Genomic DNA, 18,635 nt, shown 5'->3' on the forward strand with positions numbered 1-18,635 from the left:
ATAATCAACCCAAATTTGTAGCAGGTAACTGAAGACAAGTTGGGGTTGCTTGGCGTCACTTTATGGGGGTTTTCTCCAGAAGGCGGGGCTGTGGCGGCGCGGCGAAGTCAGGTGTACCGACGTGGCCTTACGTTTGCCTCCCATTTTGTCATTTCTAGAGATATCGCCACAAAACTTCTTGGGAGTGATCCAAGTCCAGCCCCCCAAAAAATGTGATGTGAACATCCGGTGGGCGTGGCCTATTTTCTGAAATAGCGCCCCCTAGGACCATTAAAACTGCCAGCCCCAAGCCATGCTTTGACTGAGGAGTACAAAATTTGGTACACTAATGTGGTGTCTCAGGACCTACAAAAAAGTCTCTTGTGGCCAAGTGCAAAGTCGCACAGGAAGTCGGCCATTTTGGTCCAAGTACTCGATTTAGTGGTTTTCGCACACGTTGTTTGGAGAGTGATGCTCCGTCGCCCTTTTCACCAATTGTCTTCAAGCTTCTGCTATATACTCTTAAGACATAGATGAAAAAATTCAACCGTCGGATTTTAAATAAGTATAAAGGATTGGGCGTGGCTAAGCCTCAAACTTTGACCTGTCGCCACACCACTCTTTTTTTCACAGCTCCCTATTGGACTCCTTTTACCCAATCACCAGCAATCTCTGGCAAATAGCAGCTGACAAGTTGAGGTCACTTGGTCTCCAGTACTGGCAGGTTTCGAAAAAAGGCAGGGCTTTGGGAGCATGGCGAAATTCGCCATCACGCCATGGCTATACGTTTGCCTCTCATTTCTTCAATTATCGTGACATCGCCACAAAATGTCTGGTGAGTGATCCGAGTCTGACCCCCAATAGAACTGGACAGCTGAAGTTTGTGGGCGTGGCCTATTTTCTGAAATAGTGCCCCCTAGGACCATTAAAACTGTCAGCCCCAAGCCATGCTTTGACTGAGGATCACGAAATTTGGTACACTAATGTAGTGTCTCAGGACCTACAAAGAAGTCTCTTGGAGCCAAGCGCAAAGTCGCACAGGAGGTCGGCCATTTTGGTCCAAGTACTTGATTTAGTGGTTTTCGCACATGTTGTTTGGACCTTGATGCCCCGTCGCCCTTTTCACCGATCACCTTCAAACATCTGCTATGTACTCTTAAGACAAAGGGGAAAAAATTCAACCGTCGGATTTTAAATAAGTATAAAGGTGTGGGCGTGGCTAAGCCTCAAATTTTGACCTTTCGCCATTACATTACTTGACTTAACTCCCATGTGCATGATCAGATCGTATATCAAACGTTGTCTGTGTGATCACTGACCACATCTGAAGACAATGATAATGTGGACAGCTGACATCACCTAAGCCCCGCCCCCTGACTATTGGAAGTCCATTGATTTTTGGTGAAATGCCCATATTTGTCCCCTTTAATTTAGTCAACATGACACTAAGGTCATGCACTGTCTTCATGATGTTGTAATGACCATTCAGATCTGATAGCTTTCCAGATAGGGAGGGACTTTGATGCCATGGCGAATTCTGGCGTGACGCCATGACCTTACGTTTGACTGTAACTTCCACAAACAGCCTCCAATCTGCCCGAGACTGAACATTGCAATGAACAATCATGCCCTTTAGCCAACGAGGCACAAACGGTTGGAGAATGTTGTGTAATATCACCACAGCGCCCCCTACATACCTTTAAAACTGTAACAACTCCTACAGAAGAGGTCGTAATTGCATCAAACTTGCCATATGTTATCACACAAAGGAACCCAACACAATCATGTGGTAATTGGTAGATATAGCTTTAGCTCCGCCCCTTGACAGATATTAGGCCCTGAATAACACATGCATGATGCAATTCACACCAAACTGCACACAAATGACTCTTATCAACCTAGAAACTTCTTCATGGAATATTTCCTAAATTTGGAACAGCACCCCCTAGATACAATAAAACCTTTGTTACTTCTGCAAAAAAGCTCCAAACTATATTAAACTTGATGGGAGTCATCACACAACTGCAATCAACACATGTATGTGCTCACTTTTTCAAATCACTTTAACTCTGCCCACTTGCAGCCTTTTGTCTCTAGATGACACATGCAACAATTGATTGGTACCAAATTAACAGGAAACCATCTTTGATGACCAAATATACCTCTATGGGATTTAGTTGTAAATGGTCACAGCACCCCTAGATAGGTTCAAACTTTATTAACTTCTAAAGACAAAGTCAGAATGGCAATATACTTGGCTTGTGACATCACATGACTGCACCAAACACATTGATGTGGTTGTTGGTTTTAATCCCTGTAGCTCTGCCCCTTTCAGCTCACTGGTTCTAGAAAGAACACAGTGTCTGATTGATGTCAAAATAACAGAAAACCATCTTTGTCAACCAAAGCTGACCTCAATGGGTCACAACGCACTCTAGATAAATTTGACCTACGATAACTTAAAAAAACGTGGTCAGAAAAGCATTAAAGTTTGTCTCTGTTATCACACCACCAGTGTGGTAAATATAGAGTATGCCCTAGTGGTGAGACGTGTAATATAATGGTGGGCTCAAAGGGGATGCTGAGTCAGGGTGAGGTGCGGATGAGGTGACCGTTAGCAGTTTCTGGTGTCGGGGTGGTTGACGTTTCTGTTTCGCAGACGTAGCCTGGTGCCCCGGGCTGCCGGCCAGGCCGGAGCGGCGCGGAGCTGCGAGGGCCGAACGACGCTGCTTGCAGCTTTAATTATTATTATTATTTTGTGTTCTCATTGTTGACCGTGATTATCTCTTTGTTGCGTTTTACCTTTTATCTGTACAGCACTTTGGTCGGCGGTAGGGATGCAACGATACCACTTTATTCCAAACCGATACGATACCGATACTTGGATCTGAGTACTCGCCGATACGATTACCGATACAGATACTTCTACCACACAAGAAAATGCAATGAATTGGAATACAGGTTTTATTTTCTTCTGCTTTCAATAGGAAAAGACTGTGAGGTAGATAAAAAGTAATATAAGTGATCCCAAAACTAAAATATTAGGTGAACAGAATTGACAAGTTACAGTGAAGTCACTTTCAAGCAACTGCATTGGTATCAGTTACTAGTAAAAATAAATTTGGTTTGGCAGCCTTTCCTGTCACCAGCCGAGATGGGTGAGTCCAAGAAAGCTAAGTTGACATTATGATGTGCCGCTGGCTCTTCTAATCTCAGCCTTTTATTTTCTGTCGGTGGCAAAGGCAGCAAATAGGTTTATTTGATAGGTTTTCACATTCAGCCTGCATGGTAACTAACCCCCCCTCCTTCTGGCGTGTAATGTAATGGACGTATTTTACCTGTAAGCTCCCTTCCAACCAGGAGCGTTTCAGATCCACGTTTTCTACGTCAACAACACCCAACGACAAGACGCCTGTAAATGAAAAGTAAAACAAAGCTAATTTCATGAAGTAAAGAAGTGTAAATTCAGTTGTACGTCCGCTGGTTTTTGGTCATAATAATCCATGTTATAGTACAATAATCCACTGGGTTCTGTAATCCTTTGTCCCAACATCACACTGAGCCGATTCCTGACTGTTTTATGTTTTTTTTTAAAAAATCTGCTGGAGAGTGTTTACAAATTCTCCACATTAAAATACTTCCACGAGGTGTACTCAGCTGCTCGACAACAACAAAGAACGATGAGGTCGTCGTCGTCTTCCTCCGCTTATCCGGGTCCGGGTCGCGGGGGCAGCATCCCAACTAGGGAGCTCCAGACCGTCCTCTCCCCGGCCACCTCCACCAGCTCCTCCGGCAGGACCCCAAGGCGTTCCCGGACCAGATTGGAGATGTAACCTCTCCAACGTGTCCTGGGTCGACCCGGGGACCTCCTGCCGGCAGGACATGCCCCAAACACCTCCCCAGGGAGGCGTCCAGGAGGCATCCTGACCAGATGCCCAAACCACCTCAACTGGCTCCTTTCGATCCGGAGGAGCAGCGGTTCTACTCCGAGTCCCTCCCGAATGTCAGAGCTCCTCACCCTATCTCTAATGCTGAGCCCGGCCACCCTACGGAGGAAACTCATTTCGGCCGCTTGTATCCGCGATCTCGTTCTTTCGGTCATTACCCAAAGCTCATGACCATAGGTGAGGATTGGGACGTAGATCGACCGGTAAATCGAGAGCCTGGCTTTCTGGCTCAGCTCCCTCTTCACCACGACAGATCGGCTCAGCGTCCGCATCACTGCAGACGCCGAACCAATCCGCCTGTCGATCTCCCGATCCCTCCTGCCCTCACTCGTGAACAAGACCCCGAGATACTTAAACTCCTCCACTTGAGGTAGGACCTCTCCCCCGACCTGGAGTTGGCAAGCCACCCTTTTCCGGTCGAATCCACGAATGATGAGGCAAAACAAAAAAAACAAAAAAAAAAACGGTGAACTGTGGAGAGCTTCTGGTTCCAGGTGCACATCTTCTGTTTCGGTCACAACCCTCTGCGATCAACGTCTCTCTTATTGGTGATACTGGAGATCCAGCATGCATCCAGCTCTAGCGTAGGACTATAGTTTGGTTTCTGAGCCTGAAAATGAACAGCAGATACGTCACAAGATGATTTGGTAGTGGTAAAAGTATGAGAGAACCATTTTAATCTACACTTAAATGCAGATTATACGCAGCACTTATAGTCTGTCTGATGTATAAACAGTTTGTACGGCTCCAGCTCCAGCTTCACTGGCTGCCAGTCAACTTCAGGGTTCATTTCAAGACCCTGGTTCTGGTCTATAGGGCCTTACATGGACAAGCACCATCTTACATTGGTGATCTTCTTAGTCCCTACACCCCCAGCAGGTCCCTGAGGTCCAGTGATCAAAGCCTACTGGTTGTGCAGCACCAGGCTAAAGGTCAAAGGTGACAGATCATTTGCTGCTGTGGCCCCCAGACTCTGGACCTCTCTCCCCCTGAGCCTGAGATCAGTGGACTCAGTGGTCTCCTTTAAAAAGCAGCTGAAGACTCACCTGTTCAAGCTGGCTTTTGTATGACCTTCTTCACCTCTCTCTCTTTATTCTGCTCTCCCCACCTATTCCACCTTCCTCAGGATCCACTGATTTCCCTCTTTCCTGTTCACTCTCTCTCTTTCTCAACATTCTTCTTTAATTTTCATGGTTTTTTAAATATTTGTGATTCCTATCTTCTTCTTGGACTGGCAGCCACTGTTGAAATTGAAGCAACGCGCCCTCGTACTTCTGTCGTATCACATTTGGTGGCGGGCGGAATGCACACGTCCGCTCTAACGGTGGCTGGCTGTAACAAAGTACATTTCACGACTGTAGGGCTGGGAGTGACCAATGATATTTCAAAAAGAACAACAAAAAACGGTTTCACGCTGAACTTGGCCTTTACCCACTGGCGGTTACCATGGTAACTTTTGATTGGCCACTATCAGCAGCTTTAACGTTTCTGTTAAGTTTTGACTTATTTGTGGGGGTTTTCCAGTTTTGATGGTAATGAGCTGCTGTTATGTTGAAGAATGAACCAAGAATAATTAAGGCTTGCTACTATTACACATGAACATATATAAACGTGTTCAACACGTGTGCGGTTTTTTTCTATGTGGCTGATAACAGCACCCCTCAGGAAAATCTGTTCCCACGGCACTGTGCCCTTGGTGCTCTTTACCTGTTAGATATGTTGGTGTTCATGTATCATTTGAGGTGAATGTACGTTTACTTACGTAGGCTGGAATGTTCTGCTCCACAGACATAATGGGTCGCTGGCCAGTGGGGACAAAGGTCGTAGAAGAAGTCGTCTGGCTCTTTACAAGAGACCTAAAGCTAACGGGGTCAGACCTGATGTCATTCACAACATCTCAACCCCACTCGTCTCAAAGGTCAGAGTTCATCTACACTTGCAGTGGAATAAACCACTATTAAGTAGGAAGATGGAAGTTGGAATTTTATTTAAGTAAAACACTCGCTAAGAGGTATTCGGTAGATGATTTACATACAACTTTTGGGTTTTGTCAAGCTGTGAGAAATGCAGGCGGTGAAGTTCTGTCTAGATAATCGTAACACTGATCTGAGGCTGCTCAGAGTACGTATGATGACCAGAGGACTGCTTCTTGGTTTGTATCAGCTTTGAATGGGCTGGGTTTGATCCTTAGCTCTGCCTCCATGTTCTAATGTGACCTCTGAGCCTTCTTTCTGACCAGACCTTTAGTTCTCACTGTGTCCTCACATCTCCACCACCTGCAGGCTCTCAGCAACAAAAGCCAGCACAGCATCTCCTACACACTGTCACGGAGCCACTCTGTCATTGTGGAGTACACACATGACATCAGCACAGATATGTTCCAGGTTTGTGTCCCTACACACACACGCACACACACGCACACACGCACACACACACACACACACACACACACACACACACACACACACACACACACACACACACACACACACACACGCACGATGACATTGGTCTCTTCCTCTTGGTTTACCCAGATTGGCAGGTCCACTGAGAGTATGATTGACTTTGTGGTCACGGACACGGCGAGCAGCGGGAACAGCCCCGGTGGGGGTGCAGCAGGGGAAGGCGGAGGTGGAGGTCAGTCCGCCCAAAGCACCATCTCTCGCTACGCCTGTCGCATCATGTGTGAACGCAGTGCTCCCTACACAGCTCGCATCTACGCTGCCGGCTTTGACTCCTCCAAAAACATCTTCCTAGGGGTGAGTGGTCTGCTAACGGAGCAAGCAGGAAGCATGAAGGACTGGAGCATTTGTATTTATGCCTGCACCCTGAGGCAGTGGTGGACATATGAGGAAAACACTGACTAGTAACTGTTAGAATAGTAGAGGAACTATTGCTGCTTATTCTGTTATCTACATTGGATTAAAGGCCATGGTTTGCTTAACTCATTTATATATATTTCACAATGGTATTAATATATTGTAACTGGTTGTGGCGGTAACAGATCATGTAGGGAAACCTAATAGAACAGACCTGGGCATTTTACGGCCCGCGGGCCACATACGGCCCTTGGGTTGACTTTGACCGGCCCGCGTAAGGTTAACTGGAAATTACAAAATAAATGTATTTTCTCATTTTACCTCATGCATGGGCTAAGGCTGCATTGCTTTTATTTTGAAGTTGTTTTTTACGTGCACAGTGACGCAATACGTATAGCAACAAGTGCCCGCGGTTGACATGGTGATTGTAGCCTGAGAAATGTCCGCTCATGCAAAAAAAAAAAAAAAAAAGAAAGAAAAGAAAGAAAGATGCCGAATGCAGGATTTTCAACAAAAATTGGACTGCTAAGTATTTTTTTTACTGAAGTCGGAGGTAAAGCCGTGTGTTTGGTTTGAGGGGAGGAGATTGCCGTGTTTAAGGACTACAATTTGAGTCGGCATTACGACAAGAAACACTCGGAAAAATACAAGAACTCATCTGATGCTGAGAGGGCACGGACATCCGAAGCTTTGCTAGCAAAGTTGCAAAAGCAGCAAGGCTTTTTTACTAAGCTTCACACATCCAGGGATGCAGCAACCAGGACCAGCTTTGTGATATCCCACAAAATAGCTAAAAACAGCAAGCCGTTTTCGGAGGGAGAGTTTGTCAAAGAGTGCATGGTGGACTCCGCTGCACTAATATGCCCTGAAAAAAGGCGCATTTGAGCAAATCCCGCTGTCCAGGTGAACCGTGGGGAACCTGGAGCTTCAGCTGCAACGTGAAGTGGCAAGTTTTGACTTTTTCTCATTAGACGAGAGCTGTGATGTCCGGGACACAGCCCAGCTGCTCGTATTTGTCCGGGGATAACGGACTTCAAGCTCACAGAGGAGCGGGCAGCAATGCGGTCGATGAAAGGGACGACAGGGAGTGATCTTTTTACAGAGGTAAATGCGTGCACGGACACTCTGGGATTTAATGGGAGAGACTGTCAGGTGTCACAACAGACGGTTGTCCAAATCTTCGGACTTTAGAAACGCATGCAAGATAAAGTGACAGAAATCGATGCAGATCAAAAATAGGTGTTTTTGCATTGAATTATACACCAACATGTGTTGTGCAAGTCAGTGCTAAAAATCAACCATGTTACTGATGTTGTTACTAAAATAATAAACTTCATCAGGGCGTGGGCGATGAATCACAGACAGTTTGTGGCTCTTTTGGAGGACTCCACACAGCTGTCAGATGGCTCAGCCTGGGGAAAGTGCTGAAGAGGGTTTGGGACTTGAAAGCAGAGATTCAGGATCTCTGCTGGATTTCTACTCTTCTCTTAAGGAGGAGAACTTTCCAAACCTGAGGAGACATGCTCAGAAGATGTTGGTTCTCTTCGGCTCTACCTACATTTGTGAACAAACATTTTCTATGATGAAGTTTACAAAATCCAGGTAAAGATCCTCTTTCACTGATGATCATTTGTCAGCTGTGCTTCGCATCTCCACCTCAGACATTCAACCTGACTTTGATGCACTTGTTAAAGCCCAGCAGAGACTAGATTTCTCTCATTGAATAAGAAAAAATCGCTTAAAAACACAAAATAAGGTGTTTGGACCACAAATGTAGGCAACTAGCAGTGAACTGGGACACTTTGTTTAAACCTCTTTCTCAAGATCACAGTTCAGTGATTTTATTTTACAGACGATACTGTGTGTCTGTAGAATGCTAAGAACCTCTTTCCAACAATATTTGAAACTCAGAATGTGTTTTGGAGTGAATGTGACTGAAACTGTTAACTAATATAAGTCACAAATGTTTAACAAAAACCAAATGCGCACTTTGTTTACCATTGCCTTGGGAAATTTGAATAAATCACATTTTTGTAAGCCAACCTCACTTTTTCCTTTTTGCTCATTTATAACATATAGTCTACTCTTACCAGCTTGAAAAAACGATGGTATTTACTGCTTTTTATAAAGAAATACCATTAATATTATGCATAATTGACTTCAGCCTTTTGGCCTGGCCCTCCACAATATTTTCTATTTCTCATGTGGCCCCATGGAAAAAATAATTGCCCACCCCTGTAATAGAAGCAGGAAAATGGAAGGAGGGAACCAGAAGATCTCAGCACCATTTGAACCCTGCTTTGTTTTCCTCCTTGTTACAGTTCGTATGTGTGAACGTGTATATGTAGGTGTAGGTGTACGTGTATGTATAGTTGTAGGTGTATGTGTAGTTGTATATGTGTATGTGTATACTGTAAATCCTCTAATACAGGCCTGTATTCAATTAACGGCCGGGTCTCATATTTTGGCCGGTGTCGGAGTCGGCGGAGGTGAATAATGGCCGGTTTCTTATTGTGGCCGGGTGGAATGTGGTAACAAGCAAGTACGGGGGCGGTTGTGTTATCGTCTCACTTTTGATTTGCGAGTGATAGACCGCGAGGGTAACTTTAACCGTGCGGAGACGAAGAGGAGGCGAAAATTTGATATCAAGTTCAAAGAGAACGTGCGCTGCAGAACACTGGGGAGCAATAGGGGTTGTATGAACTAGTCGACTTCACTATAGTGACTTTTTATGCCTGTCATCGACTAGTCGCTGTCACGTGATAATGACCGGCAAGATGCAGCCCTCGGAAAAGACAGCAGCCTGCTGTCAGCAGGTGACAAGCTCCTGCGCTCGGGGGGGCAACGCGCTGTGCCAGAGCGTCGGTACTGATACGCGATCGTTCATGTCGGCTCATTTCTTTTAATGTTTTCTGTCTTTTATTTGCGCCTGATGTGTTTCGCTGCTGTGGAGCGGGCGCATCACCTTGTCATCCGGTGACGCACCGATCACTGATGCGGCCGCCAAGCAGGGAGCACTCCGCTGTTTTTGCGGTTGGTAGATCTGCGTCCTGAGCACGGCCACAGTAACATTATCAAATCAGGTGTCGCCACCTCAAAAACTAATTTAACACGCGATCGTTCATGTCTGTTCATTTCCGTTTATGTTTTCTGTCTTTTATTTGCGCCTGATGCGTTTCGCTGTGGAGCGGGGCGCATCACCTTGTCATCCGGTGATGCACCGATCACTGATGCGGCCGGCAAGCAGCGAGCACTCCGCTGTTTTTGCGGTCGGTTTTAGAACTGCAGTTCAAAGGTAACTCATGAGGTGAACATAAATGAACCCAGGTAGCAGTTTTTCTTTAGGATTGAGAGGAGATGCAGGAAAATAATAAACAGGCAGGACAGAAAAATAGTCAAAAAAAAAACAAGTTAGTTTTTGTACCTGGTGGTTGCAACAAACAGACACCATTGAAGGTAATCAGAAGTGAGGAACAGAAAATGAAATAATTATTTTAATGTTTAGAGCAGCAGGAACTCTGAGAGGCTGCAGGCGCATCCGTGAGTTTGCGGCCGCTGCGCAGGGGGAGGGGGGAGAGGGCTGAAGCAGAAACTACCGTTGTTAAAAGAGAGATGTTTAACTTTGAAAATGTGGGCTCAATATTAATTGTCAAAAACTCCAGCGAACCATTAGTTCATTTTGCTCAAATAGAAATAGAGGCCTGCCTCTAATACTGGCCCTCCTTCCAATAAAGGCCTGGAGCTTGATGAGCTTGAGTCAAATACAGGCCCAGGCTTGTATTAGAGGATTTACGGTAGGTGTATGTGTATATGTAGGTGTATGTGTAGTTGTAGGTGTATGTGTATATGTAGGTGTATGTTTATATGTAGGTGTATGTGTAGGTTTAGGTGTAGGTGTATGTTTATATGTAGGTGTATGTGTATATGTAGGTGTATGTGTATGTTTATATGTAGGTGTATGTGTAGGTGTATGTTTATATGTAGGTGTATGTGTATATGTAGGTGTATGTGTAGGTGTATGTTTATATGTAGGTGTATGTGTATATGTAGGTGTATGTGTAGGTGTATGTTTATATGTAGGTGTATGTGTATATGTAGGTGTATGTGTAGTTGTAGGTGTAGGTGTATGTGTAGGTGTATGTTTATATGTAGGTGTATGTGTATATGTAGGTGTATGTTTATATGCAGGTGTATGTTTATATGTAGGTGTATGTGTATATGTAGGTGTATGTGTATATGTAGGTGTATGTGTAGGTGTATGTGTATATGTAGGTGTATGTGTAGGTGTATGTTTATATGTAGGTGTATGTGTATATGTAGGTGTATGTGTAGGTGTATGTTTATATGTAGGTGTATGTGTATATGTAGGTGTATGTGTAGGTGTATGTTTATATGTAGGTGTATGTGTATATGTAGGTGTATGTTTATATGTAGGTGTATGTGTATATGTAGGTGTATGTGTAGTTGTAGGTGTAGGTGTATGTGTAGGTGTATGTTTATATGTAGGTGTATGTGTATATGTAGGTGTATGTGTATGTTTATATGTAGGTGTATGTGTATATGTAGGTGTATGTGTAGGTGTATGTTTATATGTAGGTGTATGTGTATATGTAGGTGTATGTGTAGGTGTATGTTTATATGTAGGTGTATGTTTATATGTAGGTGTATGTGTAGGTGTATGTTTATATGTAGGTGTATGTGTATATGTAGGTGTATGTGTAGGTGTATGTTTATATGTAGGTGTATGTTTATATGTAGGTGTATGTGTAGGTGTATGTGTATATGTAGGTGTATGTGTAGTTGTAGGTGTAGGTGTATGTGTAGGTGTATGTTTATATGTAGGTGTATGTGTATATGTAGGTGTATGTTTATATGCAGGTGTATGTTTATATGTAGGTGTATGTGTATATGTAGGTGTATGTGTATATGTAGGTGTATGTGTAGGTATGTTTATATGTAGGTGTATGTGTATATGTAGGTGTATGTTTATATGTAGGTGTATGTGTATATGTAGGTGTATGTGTAGGTGTATGTTTATATGTAGGTGTATGGTTATATGTAGGTGTATGTTTATATGTAGGTGTATGTTTATATGTATGTGTATGTGTATGTGTATATGTAGGTGTATGTGTATATGTAGGTGTATGTTTATATGTAGGTGTATGTTTATATGTAGGTGTATGTGTATATGTAGGTGTATGTTTATATGTAGGTGTATGTGTAGGTGTATGTGTATATGTAGGTGTATGTGTATATGTAGGTGTATGTTTATATGTAGGTGTATGTGTAGGTGTATGTTTATATGTAGGTTTATGTGTATATGTAGGTGTATGTTTATATGTAGGTGTATGTGTATGTTTATATGTAGGTGTATGTGTATATGTAGGTGTATGTGTATATGTAGGTGTATGCTTATATGTAGGTGTATGTGTAGGTGTATGTTTATATGTAGGTGTATGTGTATATGTAGGTGTATGTGTATATGTAGGTGTATGTTTATATGTAGGTGTATGTGTAGTTGTAGGTGTATGTGTATATGTAGGTGTATGTTTATATGTAGGTGTATGTGTATATGTAGGTGTATGTTTATATGTAGGTGTATGTGTATATGTAGGTGTATGTGTATATGTAGGTGTATGTGTAGTTGTAGGTGTAGGTGTATATGTAGGTGTATTGAATTGCCGGGAGGCGAAGCGCTCACGAAATTCGGCCGCTGCTCCTCAGTTCAGACCAGATGCTTGTTTCTCCGCTTGAGGCGCGCCTCTTAGTTTTTTTTTTAACCACTTGGTGTCCTCCATTTCCTCTCTGATCTTTTCCTCGACACCCCCTCCCCCTTGCTGTTTGTGTGTGTGTTTGTACGCGTGTGTGTGTGAGTGAACCTATGGTGTGAACCAGTTGTTAATAGCTGGCCTACGACTTTCTGCCTCTCTGTCCTGTTTGCTCCGGTTGAAAGACACCCAAAACCACTCCCCCTTCACGTGGCCACACACACACACACACACACACACACACACACACACACACACACACACACACACACACACACACACACACACACACACACACACACACACACACACACACACACACAATTTTGCTGTGTGTGTGTGTGTTCGTGTGGTTTTTATGCAGTTTCTGTTTACGAGCACATTTGACTATCGCGGAATTGTATTTTGAAATGCTTTATTTTGTTAAATTTACTGGCCTGCATCTTATGTCTAGGTTTGACTTCCTGCCAGAATTGACGCGGTTCACCCGCGGCTCGCGAAAAAAATAGAGCAGACGCCAAAACGATCGCTGCACGGCGCGGGCGCACGGCGCGGGCGCACGGCGCGGGCGCACGGCGCGGGCGCTTTGGTGGCCCATGTGGTCTATAGAATAGGATAACAAGGGCGCCAAATGAAGGCGGTCCCCGTTTCACGGCGCTTCGGCAGCTGGTGTGTCCCCGGCGTTAGGGAGATAAATACACAGCGAGGAGATGGGTTTTGCTTTCGGTTCTACTAAACGCACACTAGGAGGTGCTAAAAACAAGCCAAAACGGCCTAGTCTCCCTTTAAAAAGCTCAGTGGTGTGAACAGCTCTCACATTCAGGGGAGGGCTGTTCCAGAGCTGGAGACACAAGAACCCAGCCTGGTTCCAGGAAGGGACACTGGTTGCCTTCCCCAAAGCTGTTTTCTGTGTTTTTTCTTCATCTCTGTTTGACCCCTGACCCCTGTTTGACACCATGGGAGATCCTACCAGGGCTCTAACAAAGCTCCTGGGAACATGGAGATGCTCAGACACTCTACAAGTTCTGCCGAGGTGATGGGAATAATAACTCAATATTAAAAGTCATGGTGTCCTCTGTGAATAATGTGAATAAATCTCAGTGTGTCTGTAAAAAATAATTGCATAAAAAATAAATATAAATATAAAAAATCCTTGAATAATAAGAAGAAAATGCTTGAAGCTAAAAGTTTGTCCAAGTTGAATGATGTTTTTTCTTTCTGCTGGGTGGACATAAGTTTGTTTAGATGTGAGCGACTCTGTGGGCTGTGGTCACTGAACTAAATCTAGCAAATCAGAAGTAAAGCTTGCATTTTTCCTGACACCCTTTCCCCTCTTTGTGTTTCTCAATCATAACTGTGTGTGTGTGTGTGTGTGTGTGTGTGTGTGTGCGTGTCAGGAACGAGCTGCTAAATGGAGGACCTCAGATGGTTTGATGGACGGTCTCACCACCAACGGGGTCCTAGTGATGCACCCGGCAGGAGAGTTTGTCTCAGAACCAGCTCCTGGTGTCTGGAGAGAAATCTCAGTGTGTGGCAACGTTTTTGCCCTGAGGGACACCCGCTCGGCCCAGCAGAGGGGGAAACTGGTGAGATGTTCACTTCCTCTGATGATGCTAAAGAGATTCGTCTCGTCTCACAAATTATCCACAAGCAGATAAACATTCAGTTCAGTTCATACGGTTCCGCCGTCTGGATTTGTGATCGACAGATTAAAAAACTAAACTGGTCTCTCTTAACGAGGGTTGCCGAGATCAGGTTCTGCTCAGCTCTCTACCAGGTCCGACTACAGCATTTCATTCAGGGTTCTGGACTTAAGACTGGACCACAGCAGCACCCGTTCTGTTACAGACCTGCTGTGTTTGGACCACGGTTCTGCTTACCTTCAGCCTTCAGATGGTTTCACATTAGACTCTAGAGCATGTATCCAGAGAACTTCATGGTGGACTTAGTTGCAGAGCCGGCCCAAACCCTCAGTCCTCCACCGCCGTGCTGATTGCTAGGATCAGCTATCAATGCAGAGGTTTCGCTACAAACATGCAGCAGTGCATTGTGGGTAAACAGTTTTCACTTTGGTCTTTAATGTGAAGGCATCGTACTACCTCTCACAAACAAACATCTAATTGTACTCGTGTCTCTGAGGAAACAATGTCTTTTTAAAGGCTTTTTCTCCTTTTCTTCCACTTCTCTATAAAGGTTGAAAATGAGTCAAACACCCTCCAGGATGGTTCCTTGATTGACCTTTGTGGGGCAACTCTTCTTTGGAGGACGCCTGCAGGACTGCGCCACATCCCCACCCTCAAACAGCTGGAGTCCCTCAGGCAGGAGCTGAACGCCGCCCGGCCCCAGTGCCCTGTGGGCTTCAACACTCTGGCCTTCCCCAGCCTGGCACAGCGAGAGATTGTTGATAAAAAGCAACCCTGGGTCTATGTTAACTGCGGCCATGTGCACGGCTACCACAACTGGGGCTACCGCAAGGAGAAAGGGCCCACCAGCCCGGGGGTGATGGCCCCAGCTGGCACTGGAGAGAGAGAGTGTCCCATGTGCAGGAGAGTGGGTCCCTATGTGCCTTTGTGGTTGGGCTGTGAGGGCGGATTGTACCTGGATGCTGGGCCACCCACTCACGCTTTTTGTCCCTGTGGGCATGTATGCTCAGAAAAGACTGTGGTGGGGTGGAGCCAGATCCCGTTACCCCACGGCACACATGCCTTCCACGCCGCCTGCCCGTTCTGTGGGACCTGGCTGACCGGAGAGCAGGGCCACGTCAAACTGATCTTCCAGGGTCCGGTTGACTGAGACACGATGATTGATGTTGCTGGCTTGAACTTTAAAGATGTGAAGACTGTGGAACTGAAACGTGAATGCTCTGATGACAAACACAGGAGAATGTCTCTGGACACGATAAACTAACAGCAATAGCAGATGCCAAGGCTTTGTGTGGAAGAGCTGTCTGGAGAAACTTAAATAAATAGTGTTGAAACATGTCTTAAGTTAGAGTTTGTCTTCATGCCTGAAGCGGACCGAGAGGCTCAGGAAACATCTAAATCCTGCTGATGAGACTAACCCCGGGTTTCCACGGGAGCCGTCAGCAGCACGTTACTGCAGCAGCACGTCTCGCTCACGTAAGCTGCTGCTTGGCCCTTCCCACGAGACGCGAAGCAGCAGGGGAGCAGCTGTCACCGACCGAGCACGAAGTCACACGAGTGACTTCGTCAGTAAACACAACAACAAGCAGGAGAAAACTACAAGGTTTGTGTTTTATGTTCTGTCCATTTTATAATCGCCAACACGGACCTGAAAAACAAAGGAGACCGCTAGCTAGATGTTAACTTCTCACGGGGACGCACAGTTAGTAACCTTTTTTTAAAGTAAAGCAACCGGAAGGCAGTACGTTCTTTATTCTGAAAATCTCGGGAGCTTCGCTCCGTTTCCGCGTCCGATTTCCTGTCTTTCCTTTCCCCAAAATGTCGAACTTGACCCGTTTCAGAGGCGTCGCGCGTAGAAAATAGAACCGGCGCGTAAAGGCCGCGACATGCTGCTCCTGAGACGCGGCCGACTCGCTCTGCTGACGGCTCCGGTGGAAAAGGTTCTGTTGACCACAGCGGTTCCTATCAGCAGCTATGACGTGCTGCTGCAGTAACGTGCTGCTGACGGCTCCTGTGGAAAGCCGGGGTTACAGGTCCAATTGCAACAAAGCCTGGTCACCATCAGTCTGTGATTTTTGTAGACTTCTTTGGTTTCACTCCAAATTTTAGCTCTTTGCTTCGCATCCAAAGACTCGCTTTTACCTCGAGGCCAACAGAAAAAGCAAACTTCTTGTGCTTTTTACTGATGATCGGCTAACCGCTAGCATTACAGCCGACAGCCTTTAAGCAGGTAGAGTGCCCCCTAGGACACCTATCCACTCCACTAATCTATCCAGTATGGTTTTTAGTCCGCAGAGGGCTGCAGAGTGGTGTCAAACATGAAACTCATCAAGTTTCTTACACAACAAACACTGAGATCAATGTTGAAGCTAAAAAATTAGCTGTTGTCACTTTAAACCAATGAAATGTCAAAAACTGTCCTGAGAGTTGTGGCGATGGCTTGGACTTTGTCCTTAACACCCAACTGGCCATACAGGACCTGATGTGCTGTTTAAAGGTATTTTGTTGTGTCGTTACCATGGTGATCCTCATGAACCACGGCCAGTAGCTCCAACATTTTAATGGTAAAAACTACTGATTTTTACACAAGTCTCATTCAGGCACCAGCATCCTGCCTGAGGCCAATCTAGCATAATGAGAGAAGCTGGGATTGAACCACCAACCTTCCAACTGGGCTCTTTAGCCACAGCTGCTCCATTTCTTTTGATCTTGGTTCTCCTTGGATGAATGGCTCTAACAGGCTTTGTGAATATTCTAAAGTGGTCCTGAAGTTACCTCACTGAGACACCAATGCAGGTGTTCCAGCACACCCGGTCTCGTTCTTGGTCCAACGTGAGGATGATCTCACAGAAACGGTCTCATCTTCATGTTAGCAGCAGTCATCAGTGTGGCGTTAAAGCTCTGTGGGGAGAAAGTCCCTCAGAAGCCAAACCCGAGGTTTATTCGTTTGTTAGTGATGAAATGACCCCACAGGTGTAATGTAATGATTTAATTTACATGTTATTTAATGAGCCATAAGACGTAGGATTCCATAGCAAATATGAAATCCACCTTGTGGATCTGTGAGGTTATTTTAAACCAGAAGATTGGAACTTTTTATTGCAGGGATTAGATAACAGCTTCGTCTTCACTCAGAGACAACAGAAGAGAGAGTTAAGTTTAAAAGTGTAAAGATTTATTACTAAACAAATTAAAACTAGACTAACTTTAACTCTAAATGTACGGTGTAACTAAGGTGAATGAGACGGAGAATGGTGTGATGTGGAATGTTGCTCAGAACCAGCAAATCCAAAGAAGCGATTAGTTCTGATGGGAACTGAAGGTGATGTCTTCGCGTCAAGCTTTGGTTACGAGGTTCGTAAACACATTCGACGCCATTTTGTCAGCCTACATACCCTTGTGGAAGTCCCCGTTAGATCAGGAATGTCGAGGTCCAGCTGGACACTCTCTGGAACCGAAGCCGATAGGAAAAGCAGCGGTTGCCAACCAGACCAGTCTGTGAGATACTTCCGGGTCACGACAGTTTTGTTGGCATCTAGCGAAACCCAAACCTGGGTCGTGATGGTTCAGCTTTTATTCTGAAAGGAACCGTTGCAGCAGGTGGAACAGCAACAGATTTTATCCAGCTTGTCGTTGGTTCTTTTGGCTGAAGAGGAAAGTTACGGATTGGCCACTCCGACAACCTCTCTAGAACGCTATGAACTGGCGTTAAAGATGGCGTGGGCATAGTTTTATACTTCTGTTTTGGTTTATGGTCGAATGAAAAGATGACAGATTTACCAAACACCACCAAAACCACGCCTCCGTCAGATCTGGCAGATTCTGATTGGATCAGTAAAAGCATTGTGTCGTCTCTTGATGCTACGTGAGATCAGTCCTAGTGGAAACAATTCAAATTATATTACTTATTATATTCTATAGGATTATAATAACATAATTAATATTTTGATTTCACAGATCGGTCACATCTTATTATTGACTAACACTTTGCGTGATTAGCTTATTAAAATAGTTATGTGATTAATTAAAAGAAAAGAGTTCATTCTTCATTCTTCTCTTTGAGCTGGAATGAAGCAGTTTATAACAAATGCATGAGACTTTGAGGCCATATCTCATGCAGACTAGTCCTGAGTCAGAGGAGAGGGGGAAACAGTCATTTCATTCCGTTACAGTAATTAACTCTTAATGTCCTGGTGTGGGTTTCATACCAGAGAAAGGAAAACACTTCAGAGCTGATTTCATGTTGGTGAAAATTTTCTAATCCTTTTATTATATATATATATTTATAATATGTACAGAAAAACACAAGATCAAACGCTGCAGAAAGAAAGAGCAGAAGCAGCTTCAGCCTGGCGCTCTTCCAACAAACAGTGTCTGACCAGGACCTCGGCTCATGAAAGCAACAAGCTGTGCAAATAAAAAACTAATGCAGATCACACGAACAGAAGCTTGACCACCCCCCTCCCCATCAGTGTCCCC

At 44.7% G+C, this 18,635-nt stretch overlaps 1 protein-coding gene across 3 annotated transcripts in view; it reads left to right on the top strand.

The window, feature by feature from the left end:
- Positions 1-15,494, top strand: part of peli3 (pellino E3 ubiquitin protein ligase family member 3) — a 29,935-nt gene extending 14,441 nt beyond the window's left edge. For all 3 annotated transcript variants that reach the window (XM_015958089.3, XM_015958091.3, XM_015958090.3), the window contains exons 3-7: positions 5,715-5,844; positions 6,209-6,310; positions 6,461-6,685; positions 13,911-14,099; positions 14,707-15,494. In XM_015958089.3, the coding sequence (XP_015813575.1) occupies positions 5,715-5,844; positions 6,209-6,310; positions 6,461-6,685; positions 13,911-14,099; positions 14,707-15,306 (1,246 nt within the window). In that variant the 3' untranslated portion in view covers positions 15,307-15,494. The remainder of the gene's footprint in view (positions 1-5,714; positions 5,845-6,208; positions 6,311-6,460; positions 6,686-13,910; positions 14,100-14,706) is intronic.
- The last annotated feature ends 3,141 nt before the right edge of the window (positions 15,495-18,635 follow it).

Source organism: Nothobranchius furzeri, chromosome 3, assembly GCF_043380555.1.
Source record: "Nothobranchius furzeri strain GRZ-AD chromosome 3, NfurGRZ-RIMD1, whole genome shotgun sequence".
NCBI lineage: Eukaryota > Metazoa > Chordata > Actinopteri > Cyprinodontiformes > Nothobranchiidae > Nothobranchius > Nothobranchius furzeri.